The sequence below is a fragment of the Phalacrocorax carbo genome, chromosome 3, assembly GCF_963921805.1.
Source record: "Phalacrocorax carbo chromosome 3, bPhaCar2.1, whole genome shotgun sequence".
NCBI classification, from domain to species: domain Eukaryota; kingdom Metazoa; phylum Chordata; class Aves; order Suliformes; family Phalacrocoracidae; genus Phalacrocorax; species Phalacrocorax carbo.
The window spans coordinates 48,108,322-48,130,383 of NC_087515.1; the positions used below are offsets into that span (position 1 = coordinate 48,108,322).

A 22,062-nucleotide genomic window follows, 5' to 3' on the forward strand; every position below is an offset into this window, starting at 1 on the left:
GAAATTTTATGCTGGATAAGTACTTGTTACTATGTCATTAAAGCTGAAGAAAGCCATGGAAGCTGGCATCCTTACATTAGTTACCACATGTAATATTAAAGGAATTAATTCCTTTATTTATAGTAGAGATTCTCAGATTTTATACTGCAGATGCTCTTGGCCTTCCTAGTAAGGGGCCTGCACAGACTCCACAGTTACATTTCTGCTGAGTTATGTGAATAACTTCAAGGAAAATCCAGGAAGAAGTAAAATATCCCTTGCTTTATTTCATTTTTTAAAAAGATATTTGACTAGTGTAGAACTTGAAGTCATCTCATACTGATAAGTGATTTTTTTTTTTTTTATACCTTCTGGTGCTCTGTGACTTTTCCTCTCTGTAAGGACAATTTTGAGGTTATGGAAGTCCCAAGCAACTCCTGAGACGTGTCCAAGCTGGTGTGTTTTAGGCTGTCCTGGATGTTGTCAGTGTCAGTTCTTGGGAGAGACTAGCTGTTCTAACTGTCCTTAGATGCTCAGGTGACGGGGAGTGTAATGGAGCATTGTCAGTAAGAGGATGTTTGGGCTAGAAATTCTAGCTGTGGTTGAAGGGGCAGTACCTTGGAGAGCAGACGCTGGCCCTGTTTCCCTCTGCCTGACTTGGAGGTGATGCCTTGGCTTTTGGGAGGACCAGCGGGTTTTGTCTTCCATGGATGGACTTGCATGGCTTCAGGGGATTATGAGGCGCCCTCTTTTTTAATCTGTGGAATTTTTTTTGCTTATTCTTCCATGTTAAACAGTAAAATATATTTCTTCATTGTTAATGCAGACTTTTTGCTTTGTGGCTTTTAATTCTTTGCTACTTTGATTTTGCAGTGTCACTGCAGTTTGCTTCTGTCTTCCGGTGTTCAAGGAACACCGAGTCAGAAAAGCAGATCTTTCTTCCTGGAATCGCATTCCACGGACAAGTGATGAGCAGTCTGCAATTTGGTGTTGTAGAGATTGGAAGGAGAAAGTAGTGTTTACTACTTGGTTCCTGTTATTTCTTGTATTTTCTTCTTTGAGTATTTAGTTTTGTCTAAATACTAGCTCATACTCTGTCCTGCACCTCATCTTTGCAACTCTTCTGTTAGCTTTCAAAGTTGTTATTTTTCTGTGCTTGTCATTTTTTTTTCCATTTCTCAGTTTCCGTTCTGCTTACTCATGCTCTTTCTGCTCTTCGCTCTATTCTCTACCATGCTTAATTCTTCAGTGTTGCTTTATGTATAGTTCCGTGTCTTCATATTACTGTTTCCTTTAACAGGCTTCCATAATACACTTTTTCCCCCCCACTTTCCTGTATTCTCTTGATGACTTCAGGTCTGATTCAGAGAATATGAAAAATGTAGTCAGAAGTTGCCTATGGATGATGGTAATGCTACCTTGGTGCCTTTGTGCTTCCAACAAGTCCTGTTAAGCCTCTCACTGTACGTAAGAGAGTTTCTTAGTGAGGGAGGAAAAGATTCTCTGTATAGAATAACATTTATGATGTACTTAACCTTTTTTTTTAAATTTAATTTTAAAATGTAGCTCATCTGTTAGTTTTACCAGCTCAGGTAGCTAATAAGTAAGGATTTTTGCAGGCTAAGCTATGTGTTTATAGTTGTTTTGATGCTGGGACAACCTGAAAAATAATTTTATCTTCAGGAGCAAGTAGTTGTGGTGACTACTGAATGCTGCTTATACTAATAGCATGCTGCAATTACATAGTTGTGGCCATTTTATTTCTGTTGTTTAAGCATATGTTGTGGTAATTTTTTTCATTCTGTGTAGCAAACGGTCAGTTTCTAGAATCTAGTCTGAAGAGGTGAGAAGCCGTTCTTTTTACTTTCTTCCTTTCCTTGTGTGGGAAATGATTTGCAATCTGACTGTTAAACATGGATGTATAACTGTGAGGATCTCTCTGGTTTTGTTAACACTTAGTTAAAATACCCAGCTTCTGTGTAGTTTTGCCAAGTTTTACTTTTGGGATTTTCCAGATCTGGCTTGCATGGTGAAAGGTGAACTTCTTGAGGAAATTCGGTGCAAGTACATTTCAGCTCTTTTCAGATATTAGAAGAGGAAATAATTTCCCTGTTTATCTATACATACTTCTATGTGTATATACAGAACTCCTCTGGGAGGAAGCAACTGGTTGAAGAAGTTGAAACTTGCCAGAAAAAGTCCTTGTAGAAAACAGCGCCATTGAGTGTTGACTTCTTTTAGCTAATGTGTAGAAGGTCTGTAAATAAGACTTCAAAAGACTTCAAAAACACTGAGGCATGACTTCTAGACCAGCGTCTGTGCACATCATCAGTTCCCGTCTAGGAAGCGAGTAGCAAAGCTTTTCTTGCCTCTCTTCGCACTAGACTGAAGAAGCCTCTAATTCTTTGTACAATTTATTGATTGATTTCCACTTGAGAGTTTTTAATCTATGTAATTGTGTACAGTAACAGGGAAAGTTTAGGATGAAAACTAAAGCAAACATGGCTCTGTGGTCTTAAATGTTAGTCAAAAGGTTTACTATATACACCTCTCAAGTACTGTATAGATTTTTTAATAGATGAGAATGTGTTACTTCCATACCTGCTGTGCGAATGAGCAGGCAAGGATGATTTCTTGTGGTTGCTTTTTTGTGAGGTTCACGAAGAACAACTGAAGCACTAGAGCTTTCTGCAAGCCTTGAAAAAGTTGGGTGTTCTGTTTTGGTTCTTTTGGTTGTTTTCTTCTTGCAGCTATAGAAGTGCACCACTTAATTTCTTATTTTGTGTAAAACTAGCACCCTCAAAATGTGAAGTTTTTCCTCTACGCTCACAAGAGTAGAAGTCCTGCTTTTTAAGCTGCAACTGGAGTTTTTTCCTGAGATGGTAGTCTGTTAGCCTCTTACATGTTCCTCTGTAAGAAATCATGAGTACAAGAACCATACAAATTGTGTGGTGTTAGTGTGTGTGTGCTTTATGCTGTGTTGTGCAACATTCAGTGTCTTTATCCCTCTACTGTGCTTCTCAACCTGTTTTGGGGGGATTTGATAATTTTTAATGGGAGCTTAGTTTCATTTTCAGGAAGTGTTCAGTTGCCTGTTTATTAATATGTTACATTAGGAAGAATTCAATAGTTAGATGTAAGTTACAATACAACCCCCTTTGTTTTCAATTGTTTCAATTGTTCTGTTTCAATTATTTTTTAAGTGTATGGGACGGGGTTGAACTGAAAAAGTAGTATTTTTCAGAGTCCTCTTCTGCTGGTAGTTTGTGTTTTGCAAATCTAGTGATAAGTTTTCATTGTGGGTATCAACAAAACTGACAGTGCTTTCACTTCTATGCTCTTTCTGCTTGTAGAGGCTTTGAACAGTGCTGGAAATAGACAATGACATTTTTGCAAGGGAGAAAAACTCTAGAAAAACTGTAGAAGGGCCAGAATTTCAAAATCTACTGGGGAATGTGGGAAATGGTCTGTCTGTAAGCTCACATAGTACAGCTTATGCCACCCTTTTCAGTCACCTGGTGTTTCAGATAGGAGGTGTGTGGTGGAATTACATTCTAGGCTAGTGGTCATCAGTTAACACCAGAGTGTGAACAGCTTTTTTTTCCTTCTTGGAACTAGTATAGGATAGCACTGGGGAGTGTGAGCTCAAAGCTCAATAGAAGTTGTTTTACTTGGTTTAAGGATGGCCAATGCAGTAAATTTGCTGCGTTGGCTGGTCTTTGACTTTTCACAGTTCAGAATGCACGCTTGCTAGTTTACTTATGGTTGAACTAGTTTGGTTTTTATTCCGCAAGCTTTTTTCGTAATATTTGAAATTAAACTTTTACCACAAAGTATTTCAACTCATCAATCTCGATGTTTTAACTGCTGATGTAATATTTAAAGTAGATACAGTCTGATCAAGTTGATCAGATTTGAGATCAGTTTTCATCACTATCCTGGAAACTCACTAAGTCTTAGTAGTGCTGGTCTGAATATTCCCAAAGTGAGTTGGCTTTGTACATTGTGTTTAGTCGGAGTTAGATGTTGACCTGTGTGTGCTTGTTGATATGTGACTTGCAAAATATTTGTTTATATCAAAATGACATCTGTAAGTATGTTTTCTGATTGGTGGGGATGCTTGTCATGAAACTTAACTCCAGTCTTGGAGATACTTGTATAGACCATAGACATTGCCTTTGGCCATCTCTTTCTTCTTTCAGTCTATTAGCTTTCAGAAAAAAAAATTATATAATTATGCATTAGCCAATAAGTTACTGAAGACAGCGCGTGTTTCAGTGAATTATTAAGTACAGGTTATCTAGCAAAAGTGAATGCAAAATTTGAGCACATGTTTGAAAGTTGAGAGAGAGTGCAACTTTGCTGCTTGCCTATGCTTTCTCAATATTTTATTCTCCTCTTTTTGAATGAGGGTGGGTTGTGTCTGCGTTGATGAAAACAAGTAATGCCTTGGAGCTCAAATGCTCAGCAAGCTCTTCTTGGGCTTTTAATGAACGGCCTGAAGCTCCGTTTAGTATAATGACCCATTGCCCGTTTATCTATCTTACCTCCTTGTTTAAGGAGGCTCAAATGTACTTTGTAAGAAATAAATTTATCATATTTGCCTTTCATAGATTTTTGTCCCTAAAATGACCTGGAGCATGGTCATTAGATGTTCTTGTTATAAATTTGCTGGTAGTCTGTTGCTTCTTACTGGCTGTGGTGGCTCAGTCGTGGGCTCTGGCCTTTTCTTCCTGGTTGTGGGGGAAAAGCTGTTTTTTGTAACTGATTCGTAGTGTGCCAAGTAGTATAGCTGAACTAATTTGCAAAGTTCTCTCTTGAAAATAGAATGCTTCCTGGAGTACATATTTTAATTTTTGCATTCCTTGCTACTTTTAATTAAGACTAACAGAAAACCTCTCTGGCTTTTGGAACCTTGTTCATGCAATTAAATCTTTATCAAACTATTTATAAGTAGAACAAACTTTGAGTTCTATGTTCTCACCTTAAAGTAGTATTTTTAAAAAGTTCAGAGCTGGACTATTTAAAGAAAAATCATTCAAAATCTGAGTCACTCAAGTAATGATTTTTGAAGTTAGTATGTTATTAAAAGGAAAGAATGCAAGTAAGTGCTCTGTTTTAAACTGAAGGTGAGCAGTAGTTTGACATTAACAGAGTCAGTCCTAGCTTTGAAATTTAACTTGGAGTTATTAGTGATGTGCTCGGAAATTCTGGTTTTATCCAGTGCTGGTACAGTCCTGAACTGATTCCTTTAGAAACTTGTAGTGGCCATTGTCAAAATGCTACAATGAGCAGTCTGACTCTCTGCATCTAGTATATGTTTTGGTGATGTCAGGCAGACTTCATTTTATGGAAATACTACTAAAATTAAGCTGGATTTTTTTATTAACAGAGGAACTATAATATAAAGATGAAAACACAGTCTTCCCAGAATTGTAATGTCTTGGAGTCAGACAATTTACAATACTGGGTTAAAATAGGACTCTGAAATAAGACTACTACTTTCTTTTTTTTTTTTAAACTCCAACAAGTGGCACAAATACTTTGAAATTTCTTTATAGGTTTTTTCTTAGTAATGTGCATCTCGCCTTTCCCTGGAGAGGGAGGACTGCAATGTCTTTGCTGCTGAAAATCCCAACAGAAGCACTAGGAAGTACAGTGCAAAGATACAATACATCTTTTCGTAGACACCTTGCATCTGACACTACTAATGTTGAACCAGAGCTGATAAACCCTGCTGGAACAGCCTGGATATCACACCAGTCTTGAGCAGACCTTGTGCGTTCCTGCTGTGCGGTGCTGGCATCAGTGAGCCCTTTCAGAAGCTGGGGCGTTGAAAAGGACAATGCTGAGACTCCTGGTGGGTGGTCTTGGGTCAGCAAAGCCAAAGCAATGTGCAGGTTGGCCTATTTTTGATTCCATGCACAGCCACACCATCCACAAGCTGATCTTAGATAATTTCATACCAGTGTATGATCAAAAAAAGCCATACCTGCATTACACAGTATTTAACTGATGCAAGGTCATTCTGCTCCTTAAATGTTTTATAGTAGTCTTACACTTCTCTGTATCCATGCCATTCCACGCTGGGTGTGATAGTGCTGCTCCTCCCGCCATTGGCATAACCCAGCCTGAATTGGTTATTTCACACTCCCATCTAGTCCAGATGAAATTTCTACTGCTAGATGGTACTGTGTGGATTCAGTTATATGTGAATTTTGAACTGTGGCAAATGGTGTGGGAACAGCATGGGTTTACACGCATAACAACTTAGGTTTTGCTTTGTCTGAAAGCTGCATTGCTGTTTCTGGACCTGAACTGGCTAACAAAGCAGCACAGCTGTGTTTGGTGTTTGAGGTGGAATATCTAAGAGTTTACTTAGATTATAATTCATCTGCGTCATTCTGGGTAGAACCAATTCCAGTGTTCTGGGTGAATTATCAGCTGATAATTGAGGTTTGACTGCATTTAAAATAACTTCATGTGGAATTGTTCTCCTTGGAATCAGTTGCTGTGCACGTTCTCTTCAGGGGGGTGAAAATCATGAGATGCTCTTAATAAGGACAATTGTTGGCTTAGGTAGACATCTATGGCCATTGTAAAGGGGGCATTTTAACTCAACACAAGTGTGACCTAGCATGCTGAAAACTTTAGGATGGTGTCACTTTTGAAAGGCAACAATTCTTGAATTTTATACAGCTTTTCAGAGTTAGCTTCTGGTGTTTTGCTCCAGACTGCCTTAGCGTATTATAGTAGAAGGAAAGGAAGTGTTTGGAGTAGATGAGGGAGATGGGATGGAAAGGGAAATATCTGTGAAGTGAAGAGAATGAGAATCAAAGAACTTGGTGGATTTTGCAGGAAAACAGGGAGATAATATAAAGATAGCAATTACCTAAGATCACCTGATTTGCCCTGTTCTCGTGAAGTTGTTTCTCACCAATGCTGTCAGATGAACATACCAAGGCTTGCACTACTCCAGTGTAACTATACTATGCACTGTAATACTGAATTAAAACTCTTAAGGCCTTTCTGATCTTCTGGTGGCTATGACGAATTATGCAGGTGCTGAATAACCAGCAGATGACTGATTCTAGGGATATTTGGGGAGCCAGTTCCAAGTGCTCTTTCTGTACTCTTTTTGAGTAGCTTCTCTGTTTTCATTCATAAGACGACAGTATTGTTCAGACTTGCAAACCTTTGTCAGATTTGTTGAAATTGCTTTTATGTTCGAACGTTTAAGTGCCTGACAGAGGCTGGTAACTCGATCACTGTTTTTCTAAGGAAATGAGACTTTAAAAGAGTTACTAATTCCTGCCTATAAGTTATTATGTTGTCTCTGTAATATTTGATTTGTAATCTCTGTATACTTCTTTACTGCAAATTCTTGATTATGAAACCTTTGAAGTTGGAGCATTGTAAAATATAAAAAATTCAGAGTTCAATTTAGACTTAAAATGAATTCAGGTGTTATGGGATGGAAGTGGGTTTAGTGATCTAATGCTGTGATAGTGGTATGAGGAGGGTGAGCATTGAAAATTCAGTATCATAAAGATATCATAAGGGCACTCAGAAGCATCTTAACCGTATGATTACAGAATTTTATTACTACAGTGGGTGACAGACCTGATTTTTTTCCTATATTAACTTGGCATTTGAACAATGTTTCTAATACTGAAGAATTAACTTGCTTTTTTTGATAGTCTACAATAGTGTGTAAGCACTTGTTGGTTGTGTGGAGCTAGTCAGTATTCTGGGCACTTTTGTTTTATGGAGAGGAGACTTTTTTCACTGAAAAGTTGAAGAAAAGCTTGGACAGTTAAACTATCAGCACTGAACTTCAAGTCGACACTGTCCTTTTAGATACTTGTCAACGGTGGCTTTGTAAAGGTCTGGAAGAACTCTGGTGAATAAATCTAAGGCAGCCATGAATTCTTTATAATAAAAAAAGAGTAACTCTTACAGATGAAAGTAGAAAGGGAATTAGAGATGCTAAGCTCTGTAGCTGTCATCTTATTTACTATTGATCAACGAAAAGAAACCCCCTATAAATAACAAAAAATCTCAATTCATATATGTATAAAAAAATTGATGTGCTGGTTCTTTGTGTGAACAGTGGTATTGTACAGAAGATTATGTATTTCTGTCAAGATTTGTATTATTGTCCCTAATACTGCTTTGTTGAGCCTGTGGCTCTTGTTTCCTCTATTTAGTCTGTATCAGGGAACAATTTCTGAGAATAATGCCTGTTTTGAAAGTGATCTACTGTTTACCATGAGAAGTGGATATCAGATGAGGCTTGGGGGAGGAGGGGGAGGGAGCGCAATCTGTATGCAACTGTACCTCGTTAGTTTTGAATATGTAGAAATTAGTTTTATATATGAAAGCATTTTCTATGGTTTACTTTTTACTTTACTTTACTTTTTACTTTGTTTCTGAAAGTAGAGAAAGCGTACTTAAAATAAATATTATTTTTACTTGCCATTTGATTTTTGTACTTAGGGTGATAAGTGACCTTTGGATATAAGATATTCCTTGCAAGTCTAGCATGATAGTTGTGCTTGAGGTCTAATTACAGTCTGTTCTTCTAGCTCTGAAGTTCTTGCTAAAAATGCACTTATTATCTGAGCTTCGTTTGTCCACAGTTGAAATTATATTGGCCCCTTCTTTGCAGTTGACTTGTATTTTTCTCATCTTCTGTAATTTTCTTGGTTTAGTAGCTTTATTGATAGGGTTTTTTTTTCCCTTAGCTTGGGAGATTGTGTTGTTTCTAGTACTGTAATACACTTTTAGCAAATAACCCTTTTGTGGAAGGTTAGGTAAATCACTGAGGTTTTCATTTAAAGCTAGCCAAGTAAAATGGAAGACGGGAAAAACAGCAAGGTAATTTTCTTTTTTCTGAAATGTTTTAAATTTTTACTTTGGCCATAGTGTGTGTTGGCTTCTCATCAGCTACTTGAATAAATAATAACATTTTAAGTATGTCTAATTATTTTTTAAGAATATCTGAAAACTTATATACTAGAAGATGGTAAAAAAAAATCAAGCAATTAATTATTATTACTTTGGGTTAGTGTAAGCAGCTTAACTCATATAGATTAAATGTGACAAAGATCTCTAAACCATCTTATTTTAAAGATTCCGTGAAATGAGACATTGTGAGTATTCATAAAGACCCTACTTCCTATGTTATATTTGTAGAATATAGCTGGAATTTACCTACATACTAGTCTTTCTGCTGGTTAGTTCTGTCTTGGAAGGCTCTGTTTAAGGCCTTCACCACTCTTGTTTTTTTCCATACTGTAATAGTAACCATATCTTCAGGGTCTTTGCCTGTAGATGAGCAGTATTAGGGTGAAGTTACTCCAGATGGGGTGGGGCAATTTTACCTTTGCAGTCACTGCAAAGGTGCTTACTTCTCTCAGCCTCACATTCCTCATGCTCTCCTTTTCAGCCTCCCCTGCTTACATAGCTGCCACCCTGAGTATTCAGTGTCTTACAAAGCCAACAGTGGGTGGTGTTTGGTTAGATTGGTAAGCTGGATTTGCTGAGTTCCCAGCCTGCCTCTTTGGGTTCCTGTAGGTGCGCTAGTGGCTGTTGCAAGGAGTTCAGATGCATGGTCACGGATGCTGTTAGTAGTGTGGACTTGAACTGGGTTATGTTGATCTTGAAATTGGATCTAGCATAGGGCAAAGGTGTTTGTGCATGTGGAAAGTAAGAGGGAAAAGGAAGGACTGGAGAGTGAGAAGGTCTAAGAGGCTTTAACTGAGAAGGAAAATTTGCTAGAGCAGATTTAAGGAAGGAGAGGAAAGTTGAGCTCAGGAGTAAATTAGGGAAGGCATCTCTAACATTGCTAGTTTGTGAATGCCTGGAGAAGGAAGCAGCCACTGGAGATGGGGCAAAGGAGCTGAACCTAGGATTGGTGTGCTACTGCTGAGAGAGATACTAATAGATCATGGAATGACAGTTTGTAGAACATATTATCAGTTCTTTCTGATGAAAGCACACAAACTACCACTTTGATGTGCTTCAGATGCACTCAGAGCACATAAGCATGCCTTAGTGCATCCTGAGGGAGTCACTGCCTTAGGTATGAAACTAAGGGAAAGTCTTATGCACTAAATCAATTTGCAAGGAGGAGGCTTGTTACAGTAAAAGTTTTTAAAAAAGTTTGACATGATTGTTATTGTTGGGTTTGAAACACTGGAGGTGTGGGAGACTGGGGGGACTGATTGAGGAGGACCTACGGCATGCAGGATGCTTGAATATGGGAGCGAATAGAAGAACGTAGTGCTTTATTTACAAGTGAATGAGTCTGTTTTAACTACTGGCCCATTCAGGGTAGAAGAAAGCTAGCTTGAAAGGAGAGGGAGAGACATTGTCAGTTGGAAGTGGAATCATATGCAGCAAGGGATCCCCTACAGAATTGACGAAAATCAACAAATGTGCAGAAATGATGATGAGTGCAGTTCCTATTGCTTTTCTGTCTGTACTTTTTTCAATTAAAAAAATATTAGAAGGACTTCATAATCAATTGTTGCTGTACTTCAAGCTGCATGTGTCCCTAAAGAGGGGCGCTGTAGATCAAGAATATCTTCCAAGTTGATATTCAGAATAGGCCTAAGATTTAAATGTACGTTGTGAGGACATAAATTAGCTGAGCTGAAAAACACAATTTCTGCTAGGAAGCAAAATTAAGGGCCAGTAAGAGAAGCCCTGCCAGATGTGTCACTACCCTTTTTGGTAGTGGCACAGACTTAGATCAGCTCGGTGAAAAACTGCAGTCTCAGTGTGGTCGTTCCTGTTTTGAGCTTCCTGAATGTTTTCAGGAACAAAACCAATATTATTTCTAGGTACAGAAAACAAAAGGGAAATCGTGTAGGTAACCACTACATTAATTAGCAATTATTAGTAAATAAGACCAGTTGATTTTGGTCTTCGTGTGAGATACAGAATGCATAAATGGGAAAATAATGGGTTTTTCCAACTAATGTGTGTAGCTCCCTATTTTTTTTGACCTGGGGCATAAGCTTCAGTATTCCATAACTTCTACATTCTGTACACTTTATTTGGCCGTTGTACCTTTTAAGGGGCCAGTTTACTTAACTTTCAGTTTTTGAGGTTTTTTCTTAATCTCATGGAGGGAAATTTGGGAGTATTTCAAGCTATTGCAGTGAAAAGGCTTCTCTGGAATTTAGGAGTTACTGTACTGCTCGGCAGAGTGTGGGTGTTTTAAGTAAGATGATGTGGGAATAAGAGAAATATATATGTGAGATAGTACAAGTTAGAATTAGGTTTGTTGCTACTAAATTATTTTCAACAGTTCTGGTGTCAAGTTTGAAGGAATTCATCTTAATGAAACAATGCTCACAAAATTTGGAAAAGAAAGGTTTTATGAACCTTTTATGCTGGGTGAGTCGTTTTTTAGATACTATCTATAGTTAAGGATCTGTCTTTTGTGGTCAGCTTGACCTAAATTGTTTGACAGAGTTGTTGGTTTCTTCAGTGTTGTGCTTTGGCCTTAAGAGTCAAGTGGCATGGTAATTTGTGGTGTTTAAAACAAAAAGTAGTATCAAATGATACCCATCCATCTTTTAGTCAATTTTGTCTTCGTCCAGTGTTATGTAGGGATCTTTAAAGCCTTCTAGGAGTGAGACAGAAAAGTGATTTCTGAAGTTTAATGGCATCCTACTGAGAGACTGCTTTTTGTGTATTTTTATATTTGTGTGTATACATATGAAAATATGTATGTGCATATGTAATGTCCTTATTTCAAAGAAGCTGTAGGTATGTTTTGTGTGATTACTCTCTGAAGTGGTATTCTTGTGACCTTTACTTTCTGATCTGTGCCAGAAAACTCTCATGAGCTGTAATTTTTGGAAACCTATATTGATAAATCACATAGGACCTCGCAAGGTTGAGGCTGGAAAAGAAGTTGAGATGGGGATTCTGAAGAGCTTTCTTGTGTTAAGAGAACCTTTCCCACAAGGCTTGCCTGTGAAGTAGACTTGTGAGCATGTAATACTTGAAATTTCATGTGAAATGTGAAAGTGGATGCTTATTTTTGTTATAAATTAAATTGTCAACTTAAAGGAGTACTGATGTTCTCAATTTGTATAGTAAGTAGATAATGGTAGAAGTGTAGGAAAATTTAGGACAAAGAGGAAATGAGAATTGTTCATTGATAGTTGGAGGAAGGTGTCTGGCCAGTAGACAGAATCCAGTGCCTGGGTATATAATTGGTTGACGCAGAAGTGGAGATGAGTACTACTGTTGATGTTTGGCTTATTAGAGTATATGAGCATTTTTTTAGATGGAAGTGGGACATTTGATTATACCTCATTGACATATTTGGCTTTTTAAATTCAGTACATAACTGTTCTGGTTTCCAGCTGTCATAAATGTGGTAAATGTTTATCATTTTACCAATTAGAGACTCATTATACGTAAATGTCAGTATAGACACGTCTATTTGAAAGTATCAATCATCAGCTTAGCTAGTCTGAAATAACTTTATACATACACTGCACATTGTTCTTACCTTGATAGTTGCGGTGGTTTTTTGTTTGGTTGGGTTTTTTCCCCAGTCTTTTTCTGATCAGGAAAAGGAAGTTCATGGTCATCTCAAAATGCAGACTTTTAAAATCTGGGGGGGAGAACAGCCCAAACCAAACGGGTTAATGAATAAAATTGTTGAAGAAGGATCATATTTGAAAGTGCACATCAATCAGTAGTTCCCAGTGAAGCTTATGCAGAGTATTTCCCAAGAAGAGGATTAGAAGAAGGAGCTGTTCTTGATCACTGATTTTCACAGTAGTGTTCAAGAATACTATGCAGTTTTTGTTTTCAAGTTAGTTGCATCTAAACTGTTTACTGAAGCAAGAAATATGTAGATTTGGTTGAGAACTTCAGTTTCCAATATGAAAAGATTATTTATTTGGAAATTACACATCTTCATGCCGAAAAACCTTTCATATAGAGCTACTGTAACTTGATTACTGGTGGTTTTTTTTACAAAACATATTTTTTTAAATTTTTTCATGCTGTCGAAGATAATTTCTAATGAAACCAGAGCAATTGTGTGTTGTTTGGGTTTTTTTGCTGCTAATATGTTTTTGTTTTCTTTAGTATCAGACATTGAAGGTGCTGATGGGTTGCAGCTCAGAAAGGAACATGCCCTCAAGATATTTGCTTACATCAATTCCTGGACACAAAGGTAACTTTGGAATGAGTTTGTGTGGTGATGATACTGGATCTCAACAGTGGGTTTCCTTTCTTAAAAAAATACAGTAGAGTGAATTAGAATGGCCAAGTTATTAATGCGTAGCGAAGTGATGCTTAGAGAGTAAAGGACATTTTACTACTTAATAGTAAAAATAAGTTTGTTACCCATTGCATTTTGGGCAAAACATATTTTGAGCCTGGTATTCTGGATGCTGTAATAATCGTGTAGCAATAAATGGCTATATTGCAATGACAAATCATGTGTGTTGCTGCTTTAACATGAAATTTTCTGACTGCCCTCTGTGAGGGCAGGGTAGGGTAAGAAGAATTTAAGAAAAGGTCACTCTGAATGGGACCACCATGTTAAATTTCTCAGTGTCCTAGTACTGTGAGTCAAGATGATGAACAACTACAGCCCGTAGCTACTAAACTGTTAAAGAAAATCCTTTGCACATGGCTGTCTTGAATCAGCTAGGTTATTTCTTTGAATCTATTATTTAAGTTACTGTTTTTTTAAAGTAGTTATATCAGCTATTCTGCTTACTTCACAGCTACTTATTTTTTCCAGCGCAAGGGACTGTACGGGTATTAGTTTTTAGAAAGGATCTACAGTGAGGATATTTGGAATTCAGTGCTCAGCAATGGTCACAAGACTGAACTGAATAATAAGAAATATTGGGAAAAGCATAGAGAATAAAATGGAAAACATTATTTTGGTATTTGGAAGATTACAAGAAAAAAAAAGGAATGTCACATTTTGGGTACCAGTGAAAGTGGAATCCTCCTCTTCCTCATTCTGTCCAAAGGCAGCACTCAAGGCAAATTCATTATCTTCTGCAATATGCTCTTAGACACAGAGAAGGAATTTTATATCAAAATAAACAGGAGCAACAGAAAACAGAATCCTGTCATTTCTTGACAGGTCCTAGGTTCCAAGATTGTCTGAGAACAATTGCAACCTAGTTGCTTTCCAGGTCATCATCTGTTTAGAGATTTGTTCTGTTCAACAGCTATAGCATGACAAACCCAACCTGAAGAAAAAATAAAGACTGGATAACATTTAGCTCTTCATGTTTGTCTACCTTCCGTATGTATGGTTTCATACTACAAGAGAGTATGGAAAATAGTCCGTAACCTATTCAAAGCAGAGTCTAGTGAAGAGGCTGCAGGAAGGAGTTTTAATTTACATTTTAATTTTCGTGTCCTCTTTCTACTCTGCCAAATGGGCTTTTGAGAGTTATGCTTGGTGTTTTGTGCTTGAGGCCTTCCTTAAGAACTACTTTTTATTTTGTTATCTGTAGTTTAAATCTCTGCTTTCCTTCAGAAGATCAGTTGGTGACTCAGCCTGAAGAATACCTTTTTCTTCCACCTGTACGTAGTGTTTCCATTTCAGCTTTCTTCTGGAAAGTGTTATATTCAAAGAAGTCATATTTGTAGCATGCTAATTTTTTCATAGATCTTCAATTTTTTGGTGGAGCTCTTTTTCCTGTGAACATATTCAGATATATGAAGACTTCAGGGTTTTGCACATGTCTATCTTGGAAAATGTGCCTTTGCCCAACAGAATTCTCCAATATCGGTTGGCATTCAAATACAGATACATGAGAAGTATTCACCGGACTGTTTTCATTCTTATTGAGAATAATTTGTTATGGCCAAATAGAGTAGTACTTTGTAGACATAAGTGATGGACCCTATTACACATAGTTTTCCCCAAGGATAAATGCTTGAGGATACACTTGGTTTTGCCTGCAATTCCTTATTGTCATTTGTTAATATGAAAATACATTTACAAGTAAATCACAAAATCTGTCTTTTCATATGGGGGAAGATGCTCCACTTACACAGTATTAAAAGGATTTTTCTTCCCGCACAGATGGAACAAAATGTTTTAGATGCTTCTATCACTGTATTGTGATGGAATTGGGGAATGCTGAATGTTATCTTTATATCTAACCCACTGGAAAAAAAAATCTGTATTAAGAATGTATGTGCTCTTAAGAGCTGTAGCTCAAGGACATGTTTGTATTCCCTCAAGAGAGGCAGCACCCTCTACCTGTCATAATTCTGAGTTCTCTGAATTCTTACAAATTGTAATTTATGAAGCCCAGTTTCTGGATTAAATACTATGCTTTGCAGAAGGCTGTTATTTCAGTCACTTTTTATGATGACTTCTTGCCTTACCTTTGCCTGCTAATTCCTTTCAGAAATCGTATGTGTCATTTTTGTATTATTTTAGTATCAGAGAACTCTAGTAATGAATTGGAGTCTGTTGTTCTCCAAGTAACAGGAGAAAGGTTTCTACTGCAAGACAGCTGCCAGTTTCTGTAGCTTTACAATGTTTAGTAGAGTTTGAGAAAGAGCTGAGTCCATCTCAAAAGATTGTTACAAGCATGTAGCCTTTAATTTTAGTCTTCATTGAAGCACCTTTGTTTTATTGCTTGCTTTCTTCTGTGTGTTCTCCAGAATTTAAATCCTTTTAGGGGAATATCCTCCACCTTTTCCTTAGAATGAGGAGACTGCTTGTTTGTACAGAAGCAGCAAATGTTCCCAGACAATAGGTTCTAGGGTTTCTATCTCGGGGGAGTTTATGCACCCACTCTTTGACATCTATAGTTATCCTTACCCACAACAAGAGCTATATTAGAGTTTTCTAACTTGATGATTTGATTTTTTTTCTTATTGCTAAAGGGATGATGTTTAGTGTATATATATAAAAAAGATTATAGTTTGTTATAGTTTTAGATGGTGACAAGTTTCCCATGTTCTTTTTAGTTTACAGGTAGATATTCAGAGGAATAATCTCTGAACCTACATAGCAAAGAAAGTACTGAAGATACTTGATACTGCTTTTTCCCATATGGGTAAAGGGTACCAGTGTGCATGGGGTTTCTATCCAAATGCAGATAAAGGAAGTGAGCCTGAACGCTCAGTTGAAAATAAAATTATTTTGCAGCCCTGTTGATTTAAAAATAACAATAATTAGTACTTACACAGCTGACAAGCATGTCAGGTGGTTATTGCAATAAATATCAGTAGAGAAAACCAGACAAGGAAACGGATTCAGGAACGCACTGAAGAATGCTGCTTCTTTAGTAGCACAGTGACCTTGCCCCTCTGAGATTTCTTTTGTATATTTTACTCACAGTGGCAGCTGCTAAACAATAACAGGGACTTGACAGTTTTGATGAGCATTTGGAAATAATGGTGTGTTCACAGGATTTAAGGAAGGCTTTGTGACTCCCACTTGCTGCTGGATAGAGTCTGTTTCATTGGGATTTCCCTATTTTTATGGGTCTGTCAAATATTTTGTTGTTTAAAATGTTTTAATATGAAGAGTTCTTCTGGTCAGTTACCTGTTCTGATTTTAGCTACTTCAGGAATTTTTATTTTAATTTTTTCTGTTCTCTTACAGACAATGTCTGTGCTGCTTCAAGGAGTATAAACATTTGGAGATCTTTAACCAAGTAGTATGTGCGCTTATTAACTTAGTGATTGCCCAAGTTCAAGCTCTGCGGGACCAGCTCTGTAAACATTGCACTATTAATATAGATTCAACGTGGCAAGATGAGAGTAATCATGCTGATGAGCCCCTGAATGTAGAAAGACAGTCTCATGAAGAAGAAAATGGAGAACGGCAAAAATCTATAGAGAAAAAGTTAGATTCTGCAAGAACTTGTATCCTGACAGAGGAGGAGTCTGCAAAAAACACTGATGCTTTTAGCTTGTGGAGCACTGATGAGAAGGAAAAGTTGTTGCTGTGTGTGGCAAAAATCTTTCAGATTCAGTTTCCTCTGTACACTGCTTATAAGCATAATACTCATCCCACAATAGAGGTATATCTTATCTTTATGTGTATATTTAATTATTTTGTGAAAGGTTATTTGTTCTCATTAATGAGTAGACTGTGCGTGTTTGATAGTTGCTTTGACACAGGATGGGCAAATTCAGCTCTCCTGTTAACTTCAGTAGAACTTTTCAGAGAAACATTTTAAATGACACATACTCTTACGCTTTCTTTAAAATATGCTTAATTGTTATAGGTAATATATTGATAAGTGTTGGATGGAACTGTACACTGAATTATTGTACTGTTTAAATATCAGGAAGGCAAAAAGGGGACTATAGCGAAGCCTTTCTTCCAGAAGGTAACCCATTAATAGTTTACTAATTTCTTTTCATTACAATCTATGGTTCTAGAAGCAAAACTTCATAAACTAAACTTTGTGCAAGACCAAATTTACTTGTTAGAACAGCTGTTTTAATTGACTGGAATAACTGAGCTCTACACAAGTAGCTTTGTTCTACAGTGCTGACTTTTCTCTGTGGTATTTGTTATGCCTCCCATTGACAGTTTCTATATTTTCTTCTGGAAAAAAAAAAAACCCAAACAAAATTTTTCAAAAGTTCTGCTATGTTTAATTCACAGTTTCTGAAATAAACATGATTTTGTTAGCATTTACTAGTTGAAACAATATAGTTCTTGGAAAGGCTGGGCTTTGGTCCAACTTGTGGTAGTCTAATAACAAAAACAGTTCTTTTACAATATTTTTATGCAAAGATGGTGTATATTTAGCTACATGAAGAAAGCTTCTATCCAACAAACTTTCGTGGAAAGTCAAAGTGGAAAATTAAACTACAGTTATCCCAGTCTGTTTTATTTAATTTCTCATTTAGAAAGTTTTGGGAGCTGTGTTAGAGCTCTGAGTGGTTAAGCTTGCTGTTTAAACTTAAGTCCAAAATGAAAAGATACCAAGTCATATATAATTTTCGGTTATGTATGCTAGAGTGATCACAAGATTTAATCAATTCTTGTTGAATGAATCCTGCAATATCTGAGAATAAACCTAGTTAAACACCACAACATGCTGGGTTATTTGGGTGGGCTGGATTTTGGTTTCTTGTCTTATTCCAGAACATACAGGCATAAGTTAACAGAGTTCATTTCACAAATATGTGTATGGAAAAATGAGGCAAAGTTAGGATTTGTGGATTTCAGGTTTCCCATCATTCATTTTGGTGTGCCTTTTAAACTTTCACCATACATAAATAAATCTGTAGTTGAGCCACTGTGAGTAAGAACTGCGGAGGTAGATCTGTCTTGTCAGTTTAAAAAAAAAAAATCAGTGACTAAAGTGACTTATCTTTTGTACTCCTGTGGGACGCCTACTGAAACTAGCTTTGTAGGAATATGGAATGAACAATTCTGGAACAGCTTTTCTATGTACAAGCACACTTCTTTTAAATTACATTTTCATGTATTTTTTTTACTTCTTTCAATTTCACTTCCAAATTATAAAAAGAAAATCTCGAAGTGCCTGGTGGGATTTCTTTTTCAGTTGATGTGCAGCCATAAAGTGATCTGGACACAGATATGCTGTAGATTGCTGTACTGTGACTGGCTATCACTCTAGACATACTAGTGTGTATATATATAATTTGAATTATCGTATACATTCATTAGCTATCCTAAAAACATAAAGGGAAGCTGAGAATGAAAAATAGTTTCCTGAAGTACAGACGAGTGAGGGAAAAGTTTTTACTTCCCTGCTATACTTTTTGTGTTTCTGGGTATGGGTCACAGAGGTATGCTAGCCTGCCATATTTGTGGTGTACCTTGTTCCTTTTTTGGGAGAGGTTTTCTTTGTTTCCATTTAAAAGGTCCCAGCATCAATAATTTCTCCTCACAAACTGAGACTTCCTATATTTAGGAAGCACTAGGTTTCTGTTATTCTGAAGTAGTAATGTTACCTATTTTAATGTCAAAACTTTCTGCTACCGTAATTCATTTACTCAGGTTTAGAGTTTAATTTTGGATTTCAGCCTAGATCACATCTTAGTTGACTTAAGTTATTAGTCCCAGTAATGAGAGCACTTTATGTTTTAGATCAGGCTTGGACTCAGTCCTCAAGGGATCATAAAATAAAAATCCTGGTTTTAAGTGTGTCATGTATACTTAAGTTAGATTCCTGAACAGACCAAATCAGCCAAGAATTTGTTGGGAGAAGCTTGTGTAGCTTTTCCTCTCCCTCTAAGTATTTCTTTTGCCTTGGAAGAAGGGAAATTTTCTGATGCAAAATGGAGTGCAGTCTCCACTCTCACTGACTTCAGAAATTCCTTGTTCCGGATTCTTGAGATGAATTTACACAATTTCATTGAGTCGTCATGTCCAGTAAGGTTTCACTTTGCCTAGGGAATGATCAGTTCAACTGTCATTTAAAAACTTCCAATGTAAGCTTTCACATGGTGTTATTGCCTTCAGGTAATGACTAGCAGGCAGTATTACTGTTAGCTTTTGCTCTGCATACACCTCAGATCTTGTTCTTAACGACAGCAGAGAAGACAAGTCTAGAAGTCTAATCCTCTTATCAGGTGCTTGCCAAAACCATTTTACCTTTGACCACTAGTGGAGAAGAAAATCATTCATATAGAAGTAGCAGGTTTTCCGTAGTTTAGGAGTTCACAAAGTTGGATGAAAATGAACAACAAAGCAAGATAAAAGAATATCTCCCTATGTATGATCTTATAGACTTTGTCCTTAAATGATATAGGCTAAGAATTATTTTTGTCACTTAAACGTTTACAACATTTCTAGTGAGAGAGTGAAGACCGTGGAAGCCTGATCTTAACAACAGAAGCTAGCTTGATCAGGTGGCCTTGTAGAGGGCAGAAATATCACAGAAATACGCCATATATGAGGACAGTGAAATTACATTGATGTGGAAATAAATCAAGCTCATTGACAAGTACATAGTCTTGACCTGTGCAGAATGACATCCCAAATTAAGTGCCCTCTGCCAAGATTGCTTCTATGTCAGGCCTCAGCTAGTACATTTTATCTGGTGTAATAATGTTTATTAATACCATTTTAGATTCCCATGCGGAATTCTCTTATTTCCTTATAAAGTTGATCTTAAGGAATTCTTAGTCTCTGTTCTGTTTCACATCTGCAAGAACAGAAGTCACATTTCCAGACTCAGTCTTTCAACTGCAACGTTTTTAGTAAGCTTTGCAGGACTCGTGCCAACAGACCTCTCTGAGGTTTTGATTTCTGTATTCTAAGAACTGTAGTTCACTTGCAATGAGTGTCTATTTTATTCAAGAAACTAATGAAATTTCTCACACAGTTTCTGCAGTTTTCATGAGCAGAGCGCTGAACACCTTTTATTGTTACTTGAAAATGTACCACCTACTGGCTTCAAAGCTGTTTTAAAAATAACTGTTAGAGTATCACGAGTTCGGGCATGACTTAGGGTTCAGCAGAAGAAAAAAGAAAATAAATGCTTAGATATAATATGATCATATTGAATAATGCAAAATGTTTGTATCATACTTAATCCGTCCAAAATCGCTTGCCTCCAGCATCCTCTGGTACAGTTTTAAGAAGCTTACTCCTACACAGTTATTTGAAATATATTCAGGAAACTTCATTTAAAAACTTTATGTTAAACTTACATTTGATTTGTGGTTATGAGAATTGGATGTTTGGTATGGAGGGATGGGAGGGAGAAGAATGTGTGCTGTAACTACCTGCAAGTGTCCATGGCAATGCTGTAGTTTTACAGTCAGATTTTATGTCTTCAGTGGCCTTTTGCCCCCAGCCATGTGCAAGATACATACAATATGTGTAACAACCCTAATAAAGAAAATTCCTGCTTTATACTGCCCAGTAAGTGGATGTTGTGAATACTAAAAAGAAAAGCTATTTTTCCAAACCCTTTTCACCTTAATACTTCTAGAAAACAGATTTCTTGTTGCAGCAAACAGCTAACAGATTGATAGGGTGATACAATTCCTTCTTTAGTTAGCTTAATACTGTAAAGAGTATTAGACATTTTTTTGATGTGTTTTGTTCTATGTAAAAGAATATAATAGTTGAAGTTAAAGAATTTTATTCTGATGGGAATGAATAATTTGACAGTTTGGCTCCTTAAGTAATTAAATGTAAGATTGTAGACTATCCTACATTTCATCTAAATTCAGATGTTTGGGTATATGTGTCATCTTTATGCAAAAACTGCATTCAGAAGCACATAGATTGGTTCTGTTCTGTAGTTCTCAGGCTGGTGTGCAGCCAGCATGCCAGACTATCTCCTATGCGGTGTTCCGGTTGAAAAAATTGGAATGTTTTGCAGTGTAAAAGCAGAGCAAAGCTTCAACTTCTGTTTTCCTCTACATTAGGGGTTTGGAGTTTTCTGTTAGTTGACTATAACAGCTGTTAATGGTCAGTTCTTTTTCTTTTCTATAAATGTGTTTTCATTGCTTCAGCGAGTTAATTTTATTTTTTTCTTTTTAAACAGGATATTTCTGCTCAAGAAAGCAATATATTAGGGGCGTTCTGTGATATGAATGTAAGTTGTCCATTTTTAAATAGGTGCATGTTTCCTAGAAACTTAAAATAGCCGTGTATAGATGTGTGTTATACTAACGTAGCTTTTGAACTTCCTGTGAATCTGAATGGATCTAGTATGATTGTTCAAATTATTCTTTTTTGTTTTTTTTAAATATATTTCTAGGATGTAGAAGTACCATTGCACTTGCTTCGTTATGTTTGTCTGTTTTGTGGAAAAAATGGCCTTTCCCTCATGAAGGATTGTTTTGAATATGGAACTCCTGAGACACTGCCATTTCTTATAGCACATGCATTTATCACAGTGGTATCTAATGTAAGTATTTTCTTTAAATTGTTTAATGTTAAATGCAAAAAGATAAAAGGAATGAAGTCTGGAAGAATTCTGTAGGACCAGGCAGGGAGAAAAACACTGTAAGATTTTCTTTGTTAGGAATGTGAGGTTTGCTGATCCACTGAGAATTTCATCATCCAAACCCTATGCATATCCTGTAAGCACACAAGTAGTTTTG

The 22,062-nt window shown here is 36.7% G+C and overlaps 1 protein-coding gene across 8 annotated transcripts in view; it reads left to right on the top strand.

Annotated features, from left to right (window-relative positions):
- USP34 (ubiquitin specific peptidase 34) overlaps positions 1–22,062 on the top strand; it is a 140,078-nt gene that overhangs the window by 6,524 nt on the left and 111,492 nt on the right. For all 8 annotated transcript variants that reach the window (XM_064446827.1, XM_064446831.1, XM_064446825.1 and 5 more), the window contains exons 2-5: positions 13,105–13,192; positions 16,616–17,036; positions 21,501–21,551; positions 21,717–21,866. In XM_064446827.1, coding sequence (XP_064302897.1) covers positions 13,105–13,192; positions 16,616–17,036; positions 21,501–21,551; positions 21,717–21,866 — 710 coding nt within the window. The remainder of the gene's footprint in view (positions 1–13,104; positions 13,193–16,615; positions 17,037–21,500; positions 21,552–21,716; positions 21,867–22,062) is intronic.